We start from the raw sequence: 17061 nt of genomic DNA, 5'->3' as shown, positions 1-17061 counted from the left end.
TAATTTGTGGGTAATTGGTATATTAAATATCTTAACTAGTCAAGTCCCATAATCCGCATGCAGGCAGAATTCTGTTCTGTCTGGCTAGTTGTAAAGAGAGTTCCATACCAAATTCTCTTCATCTTTCCCTACCTTAATGTATACAAGCTTCAGGGGGAAGCCGAGTTAGTCTGTACAGGATAAACTTAAAAAACAACAAATGGTCTGGTAGCACTTTATAGACTAACAAAACATGTAGATGGTATCATGAGCTTTCGTTAGGGTGGCCAGGTGTCCGGTTGTCTACTGGACAGTCCGGTATTTGCACCGTCTGTCCGGTAGAAAAATTTAGAAAATGTGCAATGTCCAGTATTTTCTGAATTTCCAGCTGGGCGTCGGACAGAAGCCTGGAGGGGTCGGAGGAGCGACTGGGAGGCAGGGCCATGATTAGCGCTAGGAGCCTGTGGTCGTGTGCAAAAGCTGGAGGGGCGGGGGCTGGGACTCCCAGCCACTCCGCCGCCCAGCTTCTGCACGTGACCAGAGACTCCCAGCGCCAATTGCGGCCCCAGCTCTCAGCTGGGAGCCTCTGGCTGCGTGCAGAAGCCAGGCGGGGGGAGTGGCTCCCAGCCCTGCCCCGCCTGGCTTCTCCTCGCAACTAAAGAGAGTGCCTGCCGGGGGCGTGGCCCCTTGGACTCCAGCTGCGGTCAGTTGCTGCACGCCTCCTCCTGCCGCCAGCTCCGCTTCCTGCCCCCCTTCCTCCGGGCCCACTACTCCTCCCATCCAGGCCCGCAGCCCCCGACCCTCCCCAGCTCTGCTTTCCGGCCCCCGGCCCTTCCCAGCTCTGCTTCCCATCCCCCCCTTCCTCCCGGCTAGCCCTGTGGCCCCCGGACTCCTCCCGCCAACTCTGCTTCCTGCCCTGCCTCCCTCCCGCCCATGATCAAGTGTTTCCGGTTTTTTGGCGGGGTCTACCTGGTAACCTAGCTTTCGTGAGCACAGCCCACTGCTATTAATATTCTCTTCTCATTTTTAAAGCGCAATCCTTGCCCCAAATAGTTTACAATCCCAAGAATATTTTTAAGGAAAAAAACCTCATTCCAGGAGGAATAACAGGTAGATCGAACTAGGGCTTTATTTCGAACTACCGGGTCCCTGCCGCGTGTAGACGTGGGCATTTAGCCCGGACTTGTAAATTTCAAAAAAATGGTGACCGGCCGAGAAGATGCAAATCAAACGTGGGATATTTAAATCCCGGGCTTGATTTGCAACTTCAAATGTTTACATTAGCCTCCCTAGTTCGAACTAGGGGGCTAGTGTAGACATACCCTAAAGGGCATGTGGAGGAAGGGGGGCTGTCTAGAGATTGGGGCAGCCTTGTACTGGGGATGGGGGGGGAGTTGCACACCCTAGCCAATCCCTTTTAATTGACTGGCTGGCTGCCTGTTTATTAGCAAAGCAATTGCAGGAGAGTCCCAGGAGCCTGGCTAGGAGCAGCAGCAGAGTGCCTCCTGTCTGTCAGCTAATTCTTGCCAGAGTGCCGCACTAGGGTGCGGCAGTTTTCACCTCTGGCTTTAAAGTCCCTTGTGGCCATGGGCCTGCATGCGCAGCATGTCCTGCATGCCCCTTAGTTGCACTCCGGTTCAGTGCTTCAAGTCTTGCTAATCCAGTGGTAGCGATTACAAATCTGGAGAAATTTCCTGAGACTCAAGCGTGGGTGGGGAGGGGTAGCTTCTGCAGACACTAACCTTAACAACTTTAAAAAAGAAACTTCCATGTAAAACTGAGCCGTAGCCACCAGTTCTTCTTTAAATCTTGCCTCTGTTATTGCAGTGCTCTGCACTGTTGCCATGGCAGATCCTTCACCATAGTAATAACCTTTTTCAGGGAAGGTTAAAAAGCAGCAGTGCACATGCTCAGAGATGCTTTACTTGTTCTGTTGGCAGTTTGCAGCGGCCATGTCAAAGAGACCATCACAAAGACAAGAGAGATCAGGTATATATCTATATTATTTCTCGGATGGGGTGACTTTTGTTTTATAACACTCCAAACAGGCCATGCTCAGACATTTATCCACTGCGGATTGCAAATGGAGAGGCAGACAATGCCGGGAAGCGCATTGTGATTATACTGCACAGACAGTCTGTGTGAGACAACTGATGCCCATGCGAATGTTTCTTTTACCAGCTGGGGGAGAGGGCGGGGAGGATCATTAAAAAGCTAAGCTGGGGCAAGGACTGAACATGTCTCAGGTGCCCTGAAAAAGTTTAACTGAGCATCTGCTTCATTTGCCTCACTGGTGCTGAAGCTTCAGCATGAGCAAGTAAATAAGAATTAGGCCCTTGTTCATGATGCTTCTGTGCAGCAGTGGCACTTCCCTAATTTGCTATTTCAGGAGGATACCACTTTGCGGCAGCTCATTACAAGGACTTCGATTTCACAGGACTTGTTTTCACATGGATCACTATTGATTAAAAAAAACTTTTGTGCTGTGTTAATATTCATACTGCATTTCACTTTGTAAACAAAGATGATGGAGCCCAGTAAAGGGACCCATTTTTTCCTGAAGTTGGTCCCCTGAATTTGTGGCTGCAAAATGTGTATGTCTGCCATTATAATCTTATACTTACAACTGGGGGGTTGTTCATAGGTGACAGATGATTGCACATACCAATACGCCTTTGCTTGCCCAGCTGCCAATTTGCATATGCAGCAGGTGTTCATGCAAAATTTGCAGATTCAACTCAGTTGCCAGTGTTTTCAAATGTGGTCCTGTAGCTTTCTAAACAGCAGGTTTATTCCCTTACTTTTCTGTTGTAATATGAGAAAAATCACCTTTTCTGACAGGGAAATGAAAATTATACTGTGTAATGCTGTATTCCGGCATCACATTCCGAGCACAAGGAGTCAACATTTTTGTGCCACGTTTTTGCTCAATTTTAATATTTAAAAATTAGAAAAAGAACAGATAACTTATTCTATTGCTTTCCTGTGCTCTGCTAATGAGAATCTGCACTTTCTGTTTATGGATTTTGTTTTAGTCTAACTGCTTAAACTTTCACAGTTCTTCCTCTTTGCCTGTGTTTGAATGGACATCTACTGATCCCAGGATACAATGCTCCATTTTGAATTAAACAATTTACTTGCTTGGGTCAAGGTGAAACACTGCATACAAGCGCTGATAGTTTTCACAGGCTCCACCTTTGTATTCCGATAAAGTAACTTTGGTAATACTTCTGACCATGCTCTGACCATCTCTTATATACAGGAACAAATGGATGACAAGCAAGCAGGGATCAGAGGAGAGACAAGGGAGAGTAATTTATGTCAAGGAACAAATTGCTGATTTTGTTTTAGTTGTGACCAGGGACTTTGCCTATGGCTCTGTGAGTTGGGATTTCAGAAAAACTTCAGCATAAAGGGAGCTGAGTGAAACCAACTTCTATGATTTTAGTTGCGAAGTCATTATAAAATCAGCTTTACTTTTGTAGGTATTTGTGAAAAGATGGTTAATTAAAAGTGAGAGGGAAAGAGCATTTTTCATCTGTAGGTTTCAGTGCAGATCAGTTTAGTAGTGATGCTGCACCATGGATACAGAGTTTAAGTTCCTATGGCTTAGTAATGAACCAACCTCTGCTGGTTTTGGTTTGTGTAGAATCGAACAAGTATAAATATCATGAAACTAGCAGCATAACTGGTCATCTCAGAATAGGCCAGAGACTAGCTGAGTCAGGGCAAATCAACTTCTATCTCATTCCTACAAGAAGTCCCTCTAGATCAGGTTTGAGGCACATGAGTGGGGTGGGACGGGGAACTTCGCTTTGCCACTGTCCATGTTTTACCTGTTCTGTAATAAAAAGAGGAATCTAATCTCTGGGATTGTGCATTTTGTAACTGTCACGAAACATTACAGACAAAAAGAATTTATTTTACAGAACTTGATGTTTCTCACTAACTTGTTTATTACCCCTAATAAAGGAGGAAGCCCCAATTACTAGGATGCTGAAACTGTGCCTCCTGGGAAGACTGTTCTTCATGGTTCCTTTAATTTATGTAGTTGTGCTGCTCATGATGGAGCCCATTAAAGCTGACCAAGCAGCAGGAACAGCAATCCCAGCTGAAAGTACGTACTGATCTGTAAGCAGGATCTCTCATAACCACACCTTGAACATAATGCAAATTTAATGATGCAGCATTTACAGGTGTTTAAATATTTTAAACAATCCAGCAAGTCTTGGAAACATCATGGTTTCACAGCACTAGAGCTGTAGTATCCAACCCATTCTGAAGCAGTGGCTACTACTAAGTTGAACTAGCCACACAACTGGCCAAATAGCCAAATGTGGCTACTGTGTTGGACACCATTGCATTAGAAGAAAAAACTGCATAATATTCTATGTACCCCCTCCATCAGTCCCAGGGTGGCTTCTGAATCACATTCATACTCCCCATTCACTCTTCCAAGGCCCCTCACTGCTCTGCACCTTTCTGTATTTCTTCTGTCCTATCCCCTACACTACTCATATGCCATACTCTGCCAGCGTGGCACACCTTGGCACTCCATTCCACACCTCCAACATTTGGAGCATCCTCTCCATTCCGGCGAGCCTTGGCACATCACAGACAGTGGCTGCTCCGGTCGTCTGCTCTAGTTAACCAATTAAACGGGATTTTACATCTCTATTTTCCACTATTCTTTTGTACTCTTCTGGTCTGAGAAAGGAGGAAAAATAATATTTAAAAATGTTTTTAAATGACTTACTAAAACATAATCCAAACTGCCACAGGCAGAAGTGAAAGGAAAATTAAACCCCCAATTTTATTTTTTATTGTGAATTCTTTTTGGGGAACTCAGATACAAGGGAGATAGGCATGGTATAAACACATGGATAGGTTGATTTGCTTCCCGGACTTTCACTTGCAACTTTTCATTTCTTTTAAACCACAGTATTCTTTCTCTGCTTTTCTAAAGTAGTTACCATGACTGGTAGTGACTGTTCTTGTCACTGCCTCACTTATTGCTTTTTTGGAAGAGCCTGATTCAGTCAAAAGTAGGGCTGTCAAGCAATTACAAAATTTAATCGCGATTATTCGCGTGTGCCTCCCCTTTGAAATGCTACGGCGGTGTTTCAGCGGGGCAGCACAGCATGGAGTATGGGGTCAGCTGGAGTCCCGAGCTTACCCTGGGCTCCATGCAGTGCTGTCCCTTGGAAGAAGGGACAGCTCATTAGGAGCCAAGGATCAGCTGGGGACTTCAGTTGATCCCCAGCTCCGCTATTGCAAAGCCCCTTTGAAGCACCGGAGCGGCACTTCAAAGGGGCTCCACTTGCGCTGCCCCTTTGAAATGCCGTTGTGGCGCTTTAAAGGGACAGCTCATTAGGAGCCTGGGATCAGTCGGGGACTCAAGCTGATCCCTGGCTCCTCCTTGCAAAGCTCCTTTGAAGTGCTGGAGCGGCACTACAAAGGGGCAGCGCAGCATTAATGCCTGTGATTAACGCGTTAAAAAAATAATGCAGGTCAATTGACAGCCCTAGTCAAAAGTCATAGTCGTTCCCTTTGATTACTATTTCACACCATTTAGGAATGTCTCTACTAAAACTCTTCCCTAGGTCGCCCCTGTGTTGACTGCCATGCATTTGAATTCATGCAGAGGGCCTTGCAGGATTTAAAGAAGACAGCCTATAATCTAGACACGCGGGTAAGGAGGCATTTTTTTATATAACAAAGTTGTTTTGCTTAGAAGTGGGTAAAATGGATAGATTTTGTTTGGGCAATATCAATCTAACATACGTACCTGTTCTTAAGGGATGGTGTTGGGCAATATCTGTTTGTTGGTCAGGATAATAGCATTAGTTCCCTAGCTCCCTCTTTTTCAATTTACTGTATAAGGTCATTGAGGGGATTCATGAGGAACTTTGGTCTGCAAAGCTTTCAGTATTTTGATGACACCCAGCTCTCTATCTCATCTAACTCAGCTAGTGCTATCAGCCCTTGGTCCAGTCGCTGGTTGCGGTTGGGGCTGGGGCGGGGATGAGAGCTAGTTGGCTGAAGCTCATTTGCTGTGTTTTCTATTCATGCACATTTTCAAAAGAAGCCTCTAAAATTTGAGCATTATATTGTATGATATCTAATTTATATAAGCAAATGTATTTTACAGGGTTGGGAGCACAAATACACATTTTGTGCTCCCAAAAGCACATCTTTAGAGACTGGCCTGAGGACCCTTTGAAAGTTGAGCCATAATGTTTAAACAAAAAGGAAACTTCAGGGATGAAGATACCCTGAAGATTTTACTATGGAAAAATGTGTTTCAGTAGGGCCCCAATTGGTGCACAGCAGGCGTATTTATTAAGCAGGTTTGTTTATAAGAATACAAGTCAAATGTACATCAGCTTCTTCCATGAACCAATTTGCTTAATGAATACATCTGCTGAGCATCTCTAAAGCCAAAACTACATATTAATGCCATGTCAAAATGTGTCAGTACATCTTTCCTTCTGTTACAAACATAGCTGAATCTCTGCAGAAAGCGGCACACAACACAGCATCAGGTCCTTGATACTTAGGTTTTTGAAAGAGGATTAAAAAATAGATCTGACCTGCCCAACTAGTTTCAAACTCAATTGTTTGTTTGTTTGTTTTTTTTTGTGTGTGCACGGAGATTTCTCAGGACTGACTATGTGAACAAAGATTCTCAGCAGTTTCCCTTCTGAGTTCTATAATGGCATGGCCCCAGTCACTGTAGCAAAGAAGAAGTGAGGCTGAATGAAAGAGAGGCTCTCAGGTCTCTACATTCACCTGACATTAGGAGGTGAATTTTTTTAATTCACCCAATTTTTTAAAATTAAAGTTATTTTAAGCTGTTTTTACCTGAATGGCAGATAGAAAATTAAGTGAAATGGGAGGAGGTTCAGCTGAGAGAAACTCCATGGACATTATTTCCCAATTGTAGGTGTGACCGCTGAGTTTAAGAACATCACACTGTCTTTCTCCATCTTAATTTGTTTAAATCATAACGATTGAATCCTTGAATGTCTGGATTAGGAGAGTCCATTAGGAATTCCCTCCATATGTTCTCAAAATGAAAAAAAAAAGCATGTAATAGTTGTTGGGGACTGGATGGCTCAGGTGATTGCTAATGGCTTATGGAGCTTTTGAGTTATCTGTTCTCACTAGCTCATTCTAGCCTGAGTGTTAGTGCTTTGCAAAAATATTAATGTGAGAGTTTGACAGTTTATTTATCGTATGACTGGTGGACATTGTATGTTTGGCAGGTTATGTATAATGTGTTTGGTTATCTTACTCAAGTTCCTTTGCTGCTGTCCCATAAGCCGTTGATACATTGCCCTTGCTGGTATTGAGATGTCCCACTCAGGACACTAAGAACTGTAGGACAGTATGCTACCCCGTCTGCCTCTGCTGCTACTATGGTGTGTGTCAGCCCAGACACACCAGCCTGTCTGCCTTGCCAGCAAACTTTTCAAGGCTCTGCCCATCTAAACCTTGCTTTGCAGTTAGTGATCAGGGAACCCCAATTCCTGAGTTCCCTGGAGATGTCTCCCTGCAGAGTCCAGTCCCTCTTGCTGGACACTCCCAGAAATCACAGGCAACTGGTGGGGGGCACCAGTATGTACACTCTCCGCCTGTCCCAGCTTGGGAAAGTGCCATTGAAAGGAGTTGAGCTCCCATCTCCTTTTAGCTGAATTTTATCCTCCCTTCCCTAATCTAAAGTTCCCCCAAGGTCTAATACTATTTTTTATATATCTAGCTGAACATGATGGATCCTTTGCAATGAAGTCAGCTTTGATGGGTTATGTTTAGCTGCATAAATAATGGCTAAACTGATATTCACTTCTTCAAAATTCTAATGGGTGTTTTGTAAAGTTAGCCATGAGATGTTGGATATGTTACTATTATTCAAAAAGGTTAAGAATTCAGGGACTGGGAATATTTAGAATAAAGGAACCAAAAAACAGGAGGCAAACAACCATGAACGTTTGTGTGGGCTCAGAATCTGAATTTGGGTCTAGATTCAAAGTTTCTAGTGTATTCTTCTCACTGAAATAGCCCTAACCAAAACGTCAATTCTGAACAGCCCTAAATGTTGATAGTCACAATCCAGGTTCCAATTTAGCAGTGGAGGCCCATCTCTAATTTTTAGGAATAATTTTAAGGATATTTTAATTTTTTGTGTGTAGTTTTATGATCATGCTCAAACAACAGCTAGTAAGCCTGCTATTTGTTGTTTATTCATGTCTAAGCTACTTATTAGCAGGAGCAAATCATATCAAATTAGATAATAAAAACATTAACCATGACCGAGTTTATAATTTTTTACTAGAAATATAAAAGCAGCCTAGAGACTTAGCTCAGAAACCATTGTCAAGCTGTCAGGTTATCATACAAATCTTTATGAGTAAAGCAAAGGTGATATTTAAAAGGTAGACAATTGAGTTTGTTTGTAGGTGATTAACACCCTGTTACTCAGAATCAGAGTGGCTCAATATGAGTGGCAACCTGAAACAGATACCATATAATTGTATTTTAATGATTTAACATCTGTCAAAAGATTAATACAATACAAGCTTTGTTATCTGGCAATCATGAGGAATGGGGGTTGCCGGTTAATCAAATGTGCCAGTTACTCAAGCTTTTCACTGATGATACATGGCTTTTTCACCTTACACTAGCCATAGTTGGAAGATGGGTTTGACTGCTAACCAGTAATGGTATTATACACAAAAGCACATCATGAACAAACTTTACAGCCATAAGTTTACACACTTGACTTCTGCAAGCACCAGAAAAGGTCGAAAAATGAGGTTGGATGGCTATCAGAATTTTTCTGGTTAACTGAAAGAGGAATTGTATTGCCATCTATGACTGATGCTGGTTAACAGAGTTTTCTGGATTTTAAAGTGCCGGATAACACCGCTTGTACTGTATAGGGAGAAAGTGTTTATTAGTTAGAGAAGAAGGTGGCTGCCCTGGACATTCTGGTTTTAATGCCAGCTCCCCTCCTGACTGCCTGTCTAAGGATGCGTCTACACTGCAGGGCTTAACTCAAAATAAGCAACACAAATTGAGCTATATCAATTGCATCTTATTTCAAATGGCTTATTTTGAAACAGGGAGTGTCTGCACAGCACTTATTTCAAAATAGAGCACTCTTTCTCTGACTTCCCTTACTCCTCGTACAATGAGGGTAACAGGAGTCGGAGTAAGAAGTCCTCCGACTTGACGGTATTTTGACACCATTTTGAAATAACTGCCTGCTGTGCAGATGCGGACTAAATTATTTTGGAATAGCGCTAGTTATTTCGAAATAGTATTGCAGTGTAGACGTACCCTTACATGGGAAATTCAGTGAAGTCAATGAAAATCCATCCAAATTTGGCCATAGTAGAAGTCTTTGAAAATCATAGCTTATACATGTTCTTGCAGAGACTTCAGCTAAAATTTCCAAAGATTCTATCCCTGCTGAGCAAACTCCATCACCTTAAGAGAGGGCCTGTGATGCTAGGATAAGGTGTACGGGGAAGCCAGAACTGGGAACCCAATGCAGGGGACAGGAAGACTAGGACAGGAAGAGAGAAAGGAGAATGAGAGCTGGGTCTTTGGGGTGGGGCTGCCACTGACAGGATGAGTGTCAGCTCACAGGACCAGGGCCCAGCAGGGTTGTAGATTCGCTTCAAGACACAGTCGATTAGGGACAGTTGCTTTTATTAATCTCACTACGTCACTACTATTATAGGCTTAATACTGCCAGATGGTTGCACAGCTACTGCAAAGTAATACGCCAATAGGCATAGGCAGATCAGTGCATAAAAGAGTAACAGGCACTTGGAAATACTTACGCCCCTTCAGTCTGTGGGAGTCCTGTTCCAGTTACCTCGCACCTGGCTGCAGTCGATGAGACCCCAGCTAGCGGTATCCAGGGCACCTTCCGAGGTCCAGGTCCCTGATGACATTCAGCAGACATGGGAGTCCTTACACTAGTCATACTACAGTTGTTTACTGGGTGTGCACATATTGGCCCAATGCCACTCTCAACATTCCCACGGGGCTGAGAACCGAGGTCATGTTATTTATCCCATAGTAGACTCTCAGTTAGCAAGTTGCAGCTGATGAAGGCCGTCTGATAAAGAACACCTGGTATTTTTGCCAGCAGGGCTCATGGCTGGCCTAGAGGAATGCAAATTTAACCCCTTCAGGCCTACATATGGCTTTTTATGTGACAGCGAGGAGATTGAAATTGGAAACCAGAGTGAAAGGAGAGAAGAGACAGATATAAGGACAATCCAGGAAGGGATAACTGAGAATGGTTGTACAAGGAGAGTAGAGCCAAGGAGTTGGGATATAGGGAGGGAGAGACTGGGCCTGGCTGGGAAAGAAATGTGCAACTTATTATAGGGAGGAGAAACTGGAGTGGGAGGGGAGTGCAGGATTCTGGGATTGGGAGTTTAGGACTTGCTGGGCAAGCAGACTGGACTGGGAATGTACAGGAAAATCTGTGTCCACTAGAGCATACTCTGCTCCAGAGCCTGAAATGGTAAATGAAAATGCAATTATTTTCCCAGCTCTACTCCTGATTCTTTTCGTTGTCTGTTTCCCCTCTAAAATAAGGGCAAATTTCTGATTTTTAAAATCCTTCCATATGCTGTATCGTGCATGCATAAAATATTTCACCTTCCCGAAATCCACCACTTCCTGTTAAATAATATTTATACAAAAGCACTGTCTTGTCCCCACACACTTCCCCTCAATCTGCTATAACACTCAGGGTACTACATTAAATGGGCTCATTATAAACACACAGCCTTTTAAAATGCACAATAATAATTAAAAACCTCTTACATACATTAATGTTTTTTAATGTGAAATTAAATAAATAAAACCAGATTCCTATAATTTTCAGATCCTCACAGGAAGTGGTGCCATACTCTTGTGCTTATGTAATAGCCAAAGGCTTAATTACCAACTAAAACTAAACAAATATGTCTGCTTGTTTTTCTCAAGCCTCATCATGTAGAACCAAACTCATATCTCTTGTGACAAAAATAAAACAGGCTTTTCTTTAAGAGCTAATTATTTTTTTAATTCTGCCACTCATTTTTTTTTATTCCCCCCTCCCCCCCTTGCAGACAGAAACACTGCTTTTTCAAGTGGAAAAGAGAACTCTTTGTGACTGTATAACTGCAGAAACGCTGAACTGAACACTGGAGAACAGCCAAAGAATGTCACCTGCTCAGCTGTTTTTTAAGATACTGCTGTGTGTAATATGGACAGCTGTATGGAGTACATATTGCAAGCATGTAAGCCCAATGTAGTGAGGAAATCAGGTGGGAGTGTGGGGTGGTTTGTCTTATGCTTGTTTTTTTATACTACTCTCTGTTTTCACTTTGCATTGCCACTAAGGGCTCAGATTACTAAATCTGTTGCTTGTGGTTGAGGGCCTATTTCCTTTGATTAAATTAGGTTTGACCAAGTGTAACCCATCAGACAGATGTGGCCTACAGCAGAGTTCTACAGCACAGCCTGTACCTGATTGCTCCAGGATGAAGGTGCTGCTATTGTGGCTTGACTGATTGATCATATCCAGACAGGGCATTACATGTTGGGATCTTTAGTCTCTGCAGGCTCCAGCTCCATATTAAAGGTAATGGCAGCTACAATTCATTCTGCATGTTTATCATGTAGATTTGGTCCAGATTCAACCAATTTGTAACTCTGTAGATTTCAGTGGCGCTATTTAAAACTGGACTGACTTTTGCCCTAAATAGGACTGTTGGGAAGCTGTCCACTTGGCTGGAAAATATAGGTATGCATGAATTAAATTGTACATTGTCACTACCCACTTAGTCTCCCACTGTATGCCATCACTTGTAAAAATAGCTGTTGTTCTGCCAATCTAAATGCATTTTGTGTACAAAAGGAAAAGGAGAATAAAAGTATTAGCAAAATAGATAACCCCATATCCTAAGGTACCTTGTTTCCTTTGAATGAGATCTTGACAATAGGCTAAGCTAAAAGTTCACTGTGAATGGGAGAAGGAAGAATCAAATTTTAATTTACTATCACTGTGTTGTATAGCTTTTCCTTGAGAAAGTACTTTCACAGTAGAAAGGTACATGGCCAGGCCCACTGATGGGGGGAGGAAGAAAGGGAGTGCTTGCCCTGGGGACCAGCAATTCAAAAGGGCCCAGCTACAGCAGTGATGGCTGGAGCCCCAGGCCCTTTAAATTGCTGCTGGAGTGCTGGGTGTTGCACTCCAGGCATTCCCAAGGGCTGGCGGTGGAGAAGGGCGCAGTGCGCTCCAAGTGGTGCTGAGGCCCTTCTTCCTGAGGCTCTGCCCCTTCTGGGAGTATGGAGTCACCCGCTCACATTACTCAGGGGCCCGGCAGGTCTGTTAGCCCCCCCAGTACATGGCACTCAGATGTTGCCACTGAGCTGGTGTTAGGGTTGCCAGAAAATACTGAACACCCCTCCATCCCCAAAAAGAGGAAAAAGGGGGGAGACCAAAGTAGTTGAGCAAAAAAGGACCACGAGAGTTATTAAGCTAAAAAATTTTTTAAAAAACAACCAAAAAACAGCATCGCCCCTTTAAGAAATGCCTTTGCGGCTTTTTTTGCCCTAACAGGCTGCCGGTGCTCTGGGCCAGACAGCTCCCCTGTGGAACTAGGTAAGCACCCAGTATTTTTGCCTCTTGGCCAGGAAAAAAACAGAAAATACAGGACATTTTGGGTGTCTGGTTTTTTCTGAATCTTTTTTACCGGACAGGAGGTGAAAATAGCAGACTGTCCGGATCAATACCGGACACCTGGCAACCCTAGATGGTGTCTCAAAGCAACACTCTACTGAACATGCCAAGCCTTATACACATCAAAAATGTCTTCTAAGTGCCGCCTGAAGTCATTGCTTATTTGCTAGACAGCTGTTTTCTTTGCCTTCTACAAACCTGTTGTCAATATGGAAAGGGGGAGAAATGAAAGCATTAAAAATTACTGAGTCTCAGAGGGGTTGCCATGTTAATCTGTAACTTTGAAAAAAACAAGTGGTCCTGTGGCACCTTAAGCTAACAGAATACTCATGATCAGGGCTCGCTGAACCACAGCAAGCCCTGCTCGCCAGCAGTGCTGTCTGGCGATCTGCACATTCGCCGATCGTTCTGCGCATGCACAGATCGCCCGAACCCGGCTCTTCCGGGTTGCAATCTACTTGCCATGGGCGAGTAGATTGCATTATTGTCGAGCCCAGCTCATGATATTATGTATTTTGTTAGTCTCTCAGGTGCCGCAGGACCGCTTGTTATGTTTAGAAATTACTGAGTTTTGCACATTTAGAGAGAAAATTTAGAGAGACAAGGTAGGTGAGGTAATATCTTTTATTGGACCAACTTCTGTTGCTGAGAGAGAGAAGCTCTCCAGCTACACAGAGCTGTTTTTAAGGTTTGGGAAACGTAGTCAGTCTTACAGCTAAATACATGAACTGCTTGAAGGTAAGTAGTTAGCATGTATTCTAAGGGACTGTTCAAGGTGAAGTGGCCTGTTAAACCCTTCCTGACAGAAATCTTTCTCAAATCCCCTTTTCTGACCCCCAAATAATGCCCCCAAGCTCTCTAAGACCATCCTTGGAAGGGAGCTTATTTATTTAGCTTCTGTTGTTTCCATCCCTCCTGAAAACTCACTTCTGGTGGCTGCTGCCAAGCCTCCCACAAGAAATATGTTAATTAATCTAAAACTCCTCAAACAACTAAAGGTTTTATACATTTAACAGACCTATCAGGGCATGCATATGATCTGATTACTGTAAGCTTTGTCCTTCCTCCTCCTTTCCTTCAAGTGTGCGTTGGTTAACCCCTTGCTGTGCTGCTATAAAATTAAAATAGAAGCTCTTTGAGGAAGAGCATTTGTCTTATTTGTATTGAATGTGCCCAGCACACTTTAGGATGCTGTAAATATATAAACTAAGCATCCCTATTTTAAATGTACCAATCTGTTGTTCTAGGTTCATATACAATGATTATTTGTGGAGCTTAAGAAATTCACGGTCCGTTTTGGTCAGTTTCATGGTCGTGGGATTTTAAAAATCATAAACGTTGTGATTTCGGCTATTTAGATCTAAAGTTTCACCATGTTGTAATTGTAGGGGTCCTCACCCAAAAAAGGAGTTGTGGGGGGGTTGCAAAGTTTCTGTAGAGGACGCTGCAGTACTGCTACCATTACTTCTGCGCGGCTGCTGATGGGGCACTGTCTTCAGAGCTGGGCATCTGCCAACAGTTACTGCTCTTGGCTGTCCAGCTCTGAAGGCAGTGAATAAATTAGGGTGGCAATACTGTGAATCCCCCTAAAATAACCTTATGACCCTGGAAGCTCCTTTTTGAGTCAGGGCTCCCAGTTTGAGAAATGCTGGTCTTCCCACATGATATCCCTATAGTATAGGGTAAAAGCACACAAAGGACCAAATTTCATGGGGGGAGATCAGATTTCACTGTCCATGGCACATTTTTCATAGCTGTGAATTTGGTAGGGCCTTATTTATTTGATAACATACATACACAAAAATGAACCCAAAAATGCAAAATATAACATAATGCACCCCAAACTCCTCCTCTTTTCCTCTGATCCATGGAGATGGTCAGTTTCTATATTATGACCGTCTTCTCACAGTCACTCCATGGGAGTGGAGAACAGCATCGAGAAGGGCACAGTTCTTATGAAAGAATTGAGTTCTAAGAAGTGACTTGAAGGAACTGAGGGTGGAGACATGAGAGTAGGTCAGAGAGATTCCAAGTGTCAGAGACCATGAAGAAGACAAGATCTGCAAATACTTCTTTATTTAATCAGTCCCCCTTGGTAAGTCTTTGTGTGGTCAAAGCCATGCAGCAATAGTGGCGTAAGGAAACAACCCACCATAAACATTTTATTTTAAAACTTTTCTTCATTCTGAACTGTGGAATAGGTATAAACAGGACCCCACCAGGCAAAGTATTGTTTCCTGCAACTGATTCATTATTTCCTGATGTCACTCGCTGATTTCTATGGTGAACAGTGCACTTGCTGAAAACCTTCCACCACGTCAAAGTGTCTGCATGAGCCTTGAATGCAAGCTACCCCCTGAAGGAAGGTACATGATACCACCCTCTGAGTCTCACTTAAGTAGCCAATTGGTGGTAAAACCATGTTACATTCTTATTACTTTGTCAGTGAAGTCTTAAAATGGATCTGTGCTGAAAACTCACTCTTTATACAGTTGCTCTTTTTTGAGTTTAAAATCATCTAGTGTGAGTGGTGATGTAAGCTGTTCTGTAGGGTTAGCAGGACATGCATTTCAAGAGAAGCCTGCATTAAAGTTCTTTTCTTTTAAGGACCTGAATATTTTGAATGTGTATGTATGTGTGTGTTTTCTTTCCTGTACATTACACTGATTGTCTCTGTACTGCCAAAGACTATTGCACAGAAAAAGCTGTACTTTACTAATGATAATTTGATGTCTAAACATTATAGTTCATGTTATTTTTAGAGTAATAACTTCAGTATGTAAAACTGAATGCTGTTTTTTGAGATGGAACGTTATTTTTGTACTGTATCCTGTGTTTTATTCCTCAACCCACAAAATGTTTGGCCATGTGTTATGCCTTTTGGGCCACTGGAACCATACAATGACTGTGAAGCAGTAACCTGCTGATATTTTTTCTCTCTCCCATATTCATAAAGTACCAGTTGTTGCATCACAGGAATTTGGCTCTTATTTTGATTGTTAGCTAGAAGGAACACAGAAAACACAAGCACCCATTTTAGCTACAAGGTACTAAAAGATGTACAAATAAGGAGGTGATACAAAAATACAGCAGAAAGTGATGGAGTGCATTTATGTATCAAGACTCTGTATTCTGCCCATGTTCTCTGAAAAATTTGCTAAGGTTCATGAAATTTTTGTTCAAGTCCATGCCAAGGTTTAAGTGAAACAGTGTTGATTTATGGCTGTACAACACAATCAGACGAAGTTTATAATTGCATGAGGTTTCTTCACAAAGTTAGAACCATGTCATTTTGCTTTGAGTAAACCTTTGCTGAGTTTCAAATTTTTAATGAAATCAGACAAGTTTATCAAGCAAATGTCCATTGATTGACCACAGCAGTAAGATGCTAGTAGATAGAGACAGGCCCAACCTATATATTTCAGATCCTAATCCTAAGCCAAACTTTAGTGTTGTTTAAATCTAAGACCGTGGTCCATTTAGAGACCTGGAGACATCCACAAAATATGGAACCAGGTTCAAAATTTCCCAAAGTTTTGAGTGTTCAGACACAAGGCTTTAGTTGAGACCAATCTTGACTGATTAAATCTTCATACCTCTTAGTTTTGAGGTTTGATATTTCCCCTCCTTAATTAAATGATAAGCCTGCAAGTTATTCATATAGTAAATCTGTGATTTCTTGCTGACTCAAAGATAAAAGTAACTATGGTGACCTCTTCCTTGGCTATCAGGGACCTACATACCTTGTGGAAAGTTTCCATGTTGTAGCATCCAATATGGTAGCACAACACACAGCTAACAAACAGTCTTACATTATAGATGCAACTGGACAATGTTTTGACCGTGTTTTCAATAACTGTAGCATGTTGCTGTTAAAACACAGGTTGTCTTATCAGTCCTGTAAGACCAAACAGTATTTTAACCATTTTGGTTTACAATCATATTCAGCATCATGGTCACTTTTCCAGGCAAAACTCAAACAATATGAATTCAGGTGAATTGAAGCTGAAAAAAAGTCTGATTGAACCCCTAGGCTAGGAAGGAAAACTGCTGCCTCTTCCTCAGCTCCAGGTCATAATGGTTTGTTGCTGGCAGCTGTAGAATAAAGAATCTAATAAAAAAAATTGAAGTTAAGAAAATAAGCCTCCTAGAAAAAAATGTTCTCAGAATGCAAGCATTTCTAACTTGTCATGAACCAAACAAACAAGTCAGAAGAGATTTTACAGACCTGTTCCCCTTGATCAAAAAACCAAACACACCAACCCAAAGAAAGCAAATATTGCTTGCTTGAGTCTCTCCAGACAATACGCAAGGTGCCAATTATTAAA

General features: G+C 42.5%; 1 protein-coding gene across 1 annotated transcript; it reads left to right on the top strand.

Annotated features, from left to right (window-relative positions):
- Positions 1 to 1842: 1842 nt before the first annotated feature.
- NICOL1 (NELL2 interacting cell ontogeny regulator 1) lies at positions 1843 to 16354 on the top strand. Its single transcript, XM_075930888.1, has 6 exons — positions 1843 to 1968; positions 3952 to 4096; positions 5583 to 5671; positions 11118 to 11288; positions 11452 to 11632; positions 11757 to 16354. Exons 2-4 carry the CDS (start codon positions 3973 to 3975, stop codon positions 11187 to 11189), a joined length of 285 nt encoding a protein of 94 aa, XP_075787003.1. The 5' UTR covers positions 1843 to 1968; positions 3952 to 3972; the 3' UTR covers positions 11190 to 11288; positions 11452 to 11632; positions 11757 to 16354.
- Positions 16355 to 17061: the final 707 nt, after the last annotated feature.

Source organism: Pelodiscus sinensis, chromosome 5 (assembly GCF_049634645.1).
Source record: "Pelodiscus sinensis isolate JC-2024 chromosome 5, ASM4963464v1, whole genome shotgun sequence".
Lineage (NCBI taxonomy): Eukaryota > Metazoa > Chordata > Testudines > Trionychidae > Pelodiscus > Pelodiscus sinensis.
Note: the sequence above shows the minus strand (reverse complement) of the source record. Positions and strands in the feature narration are given on the sequence as shown.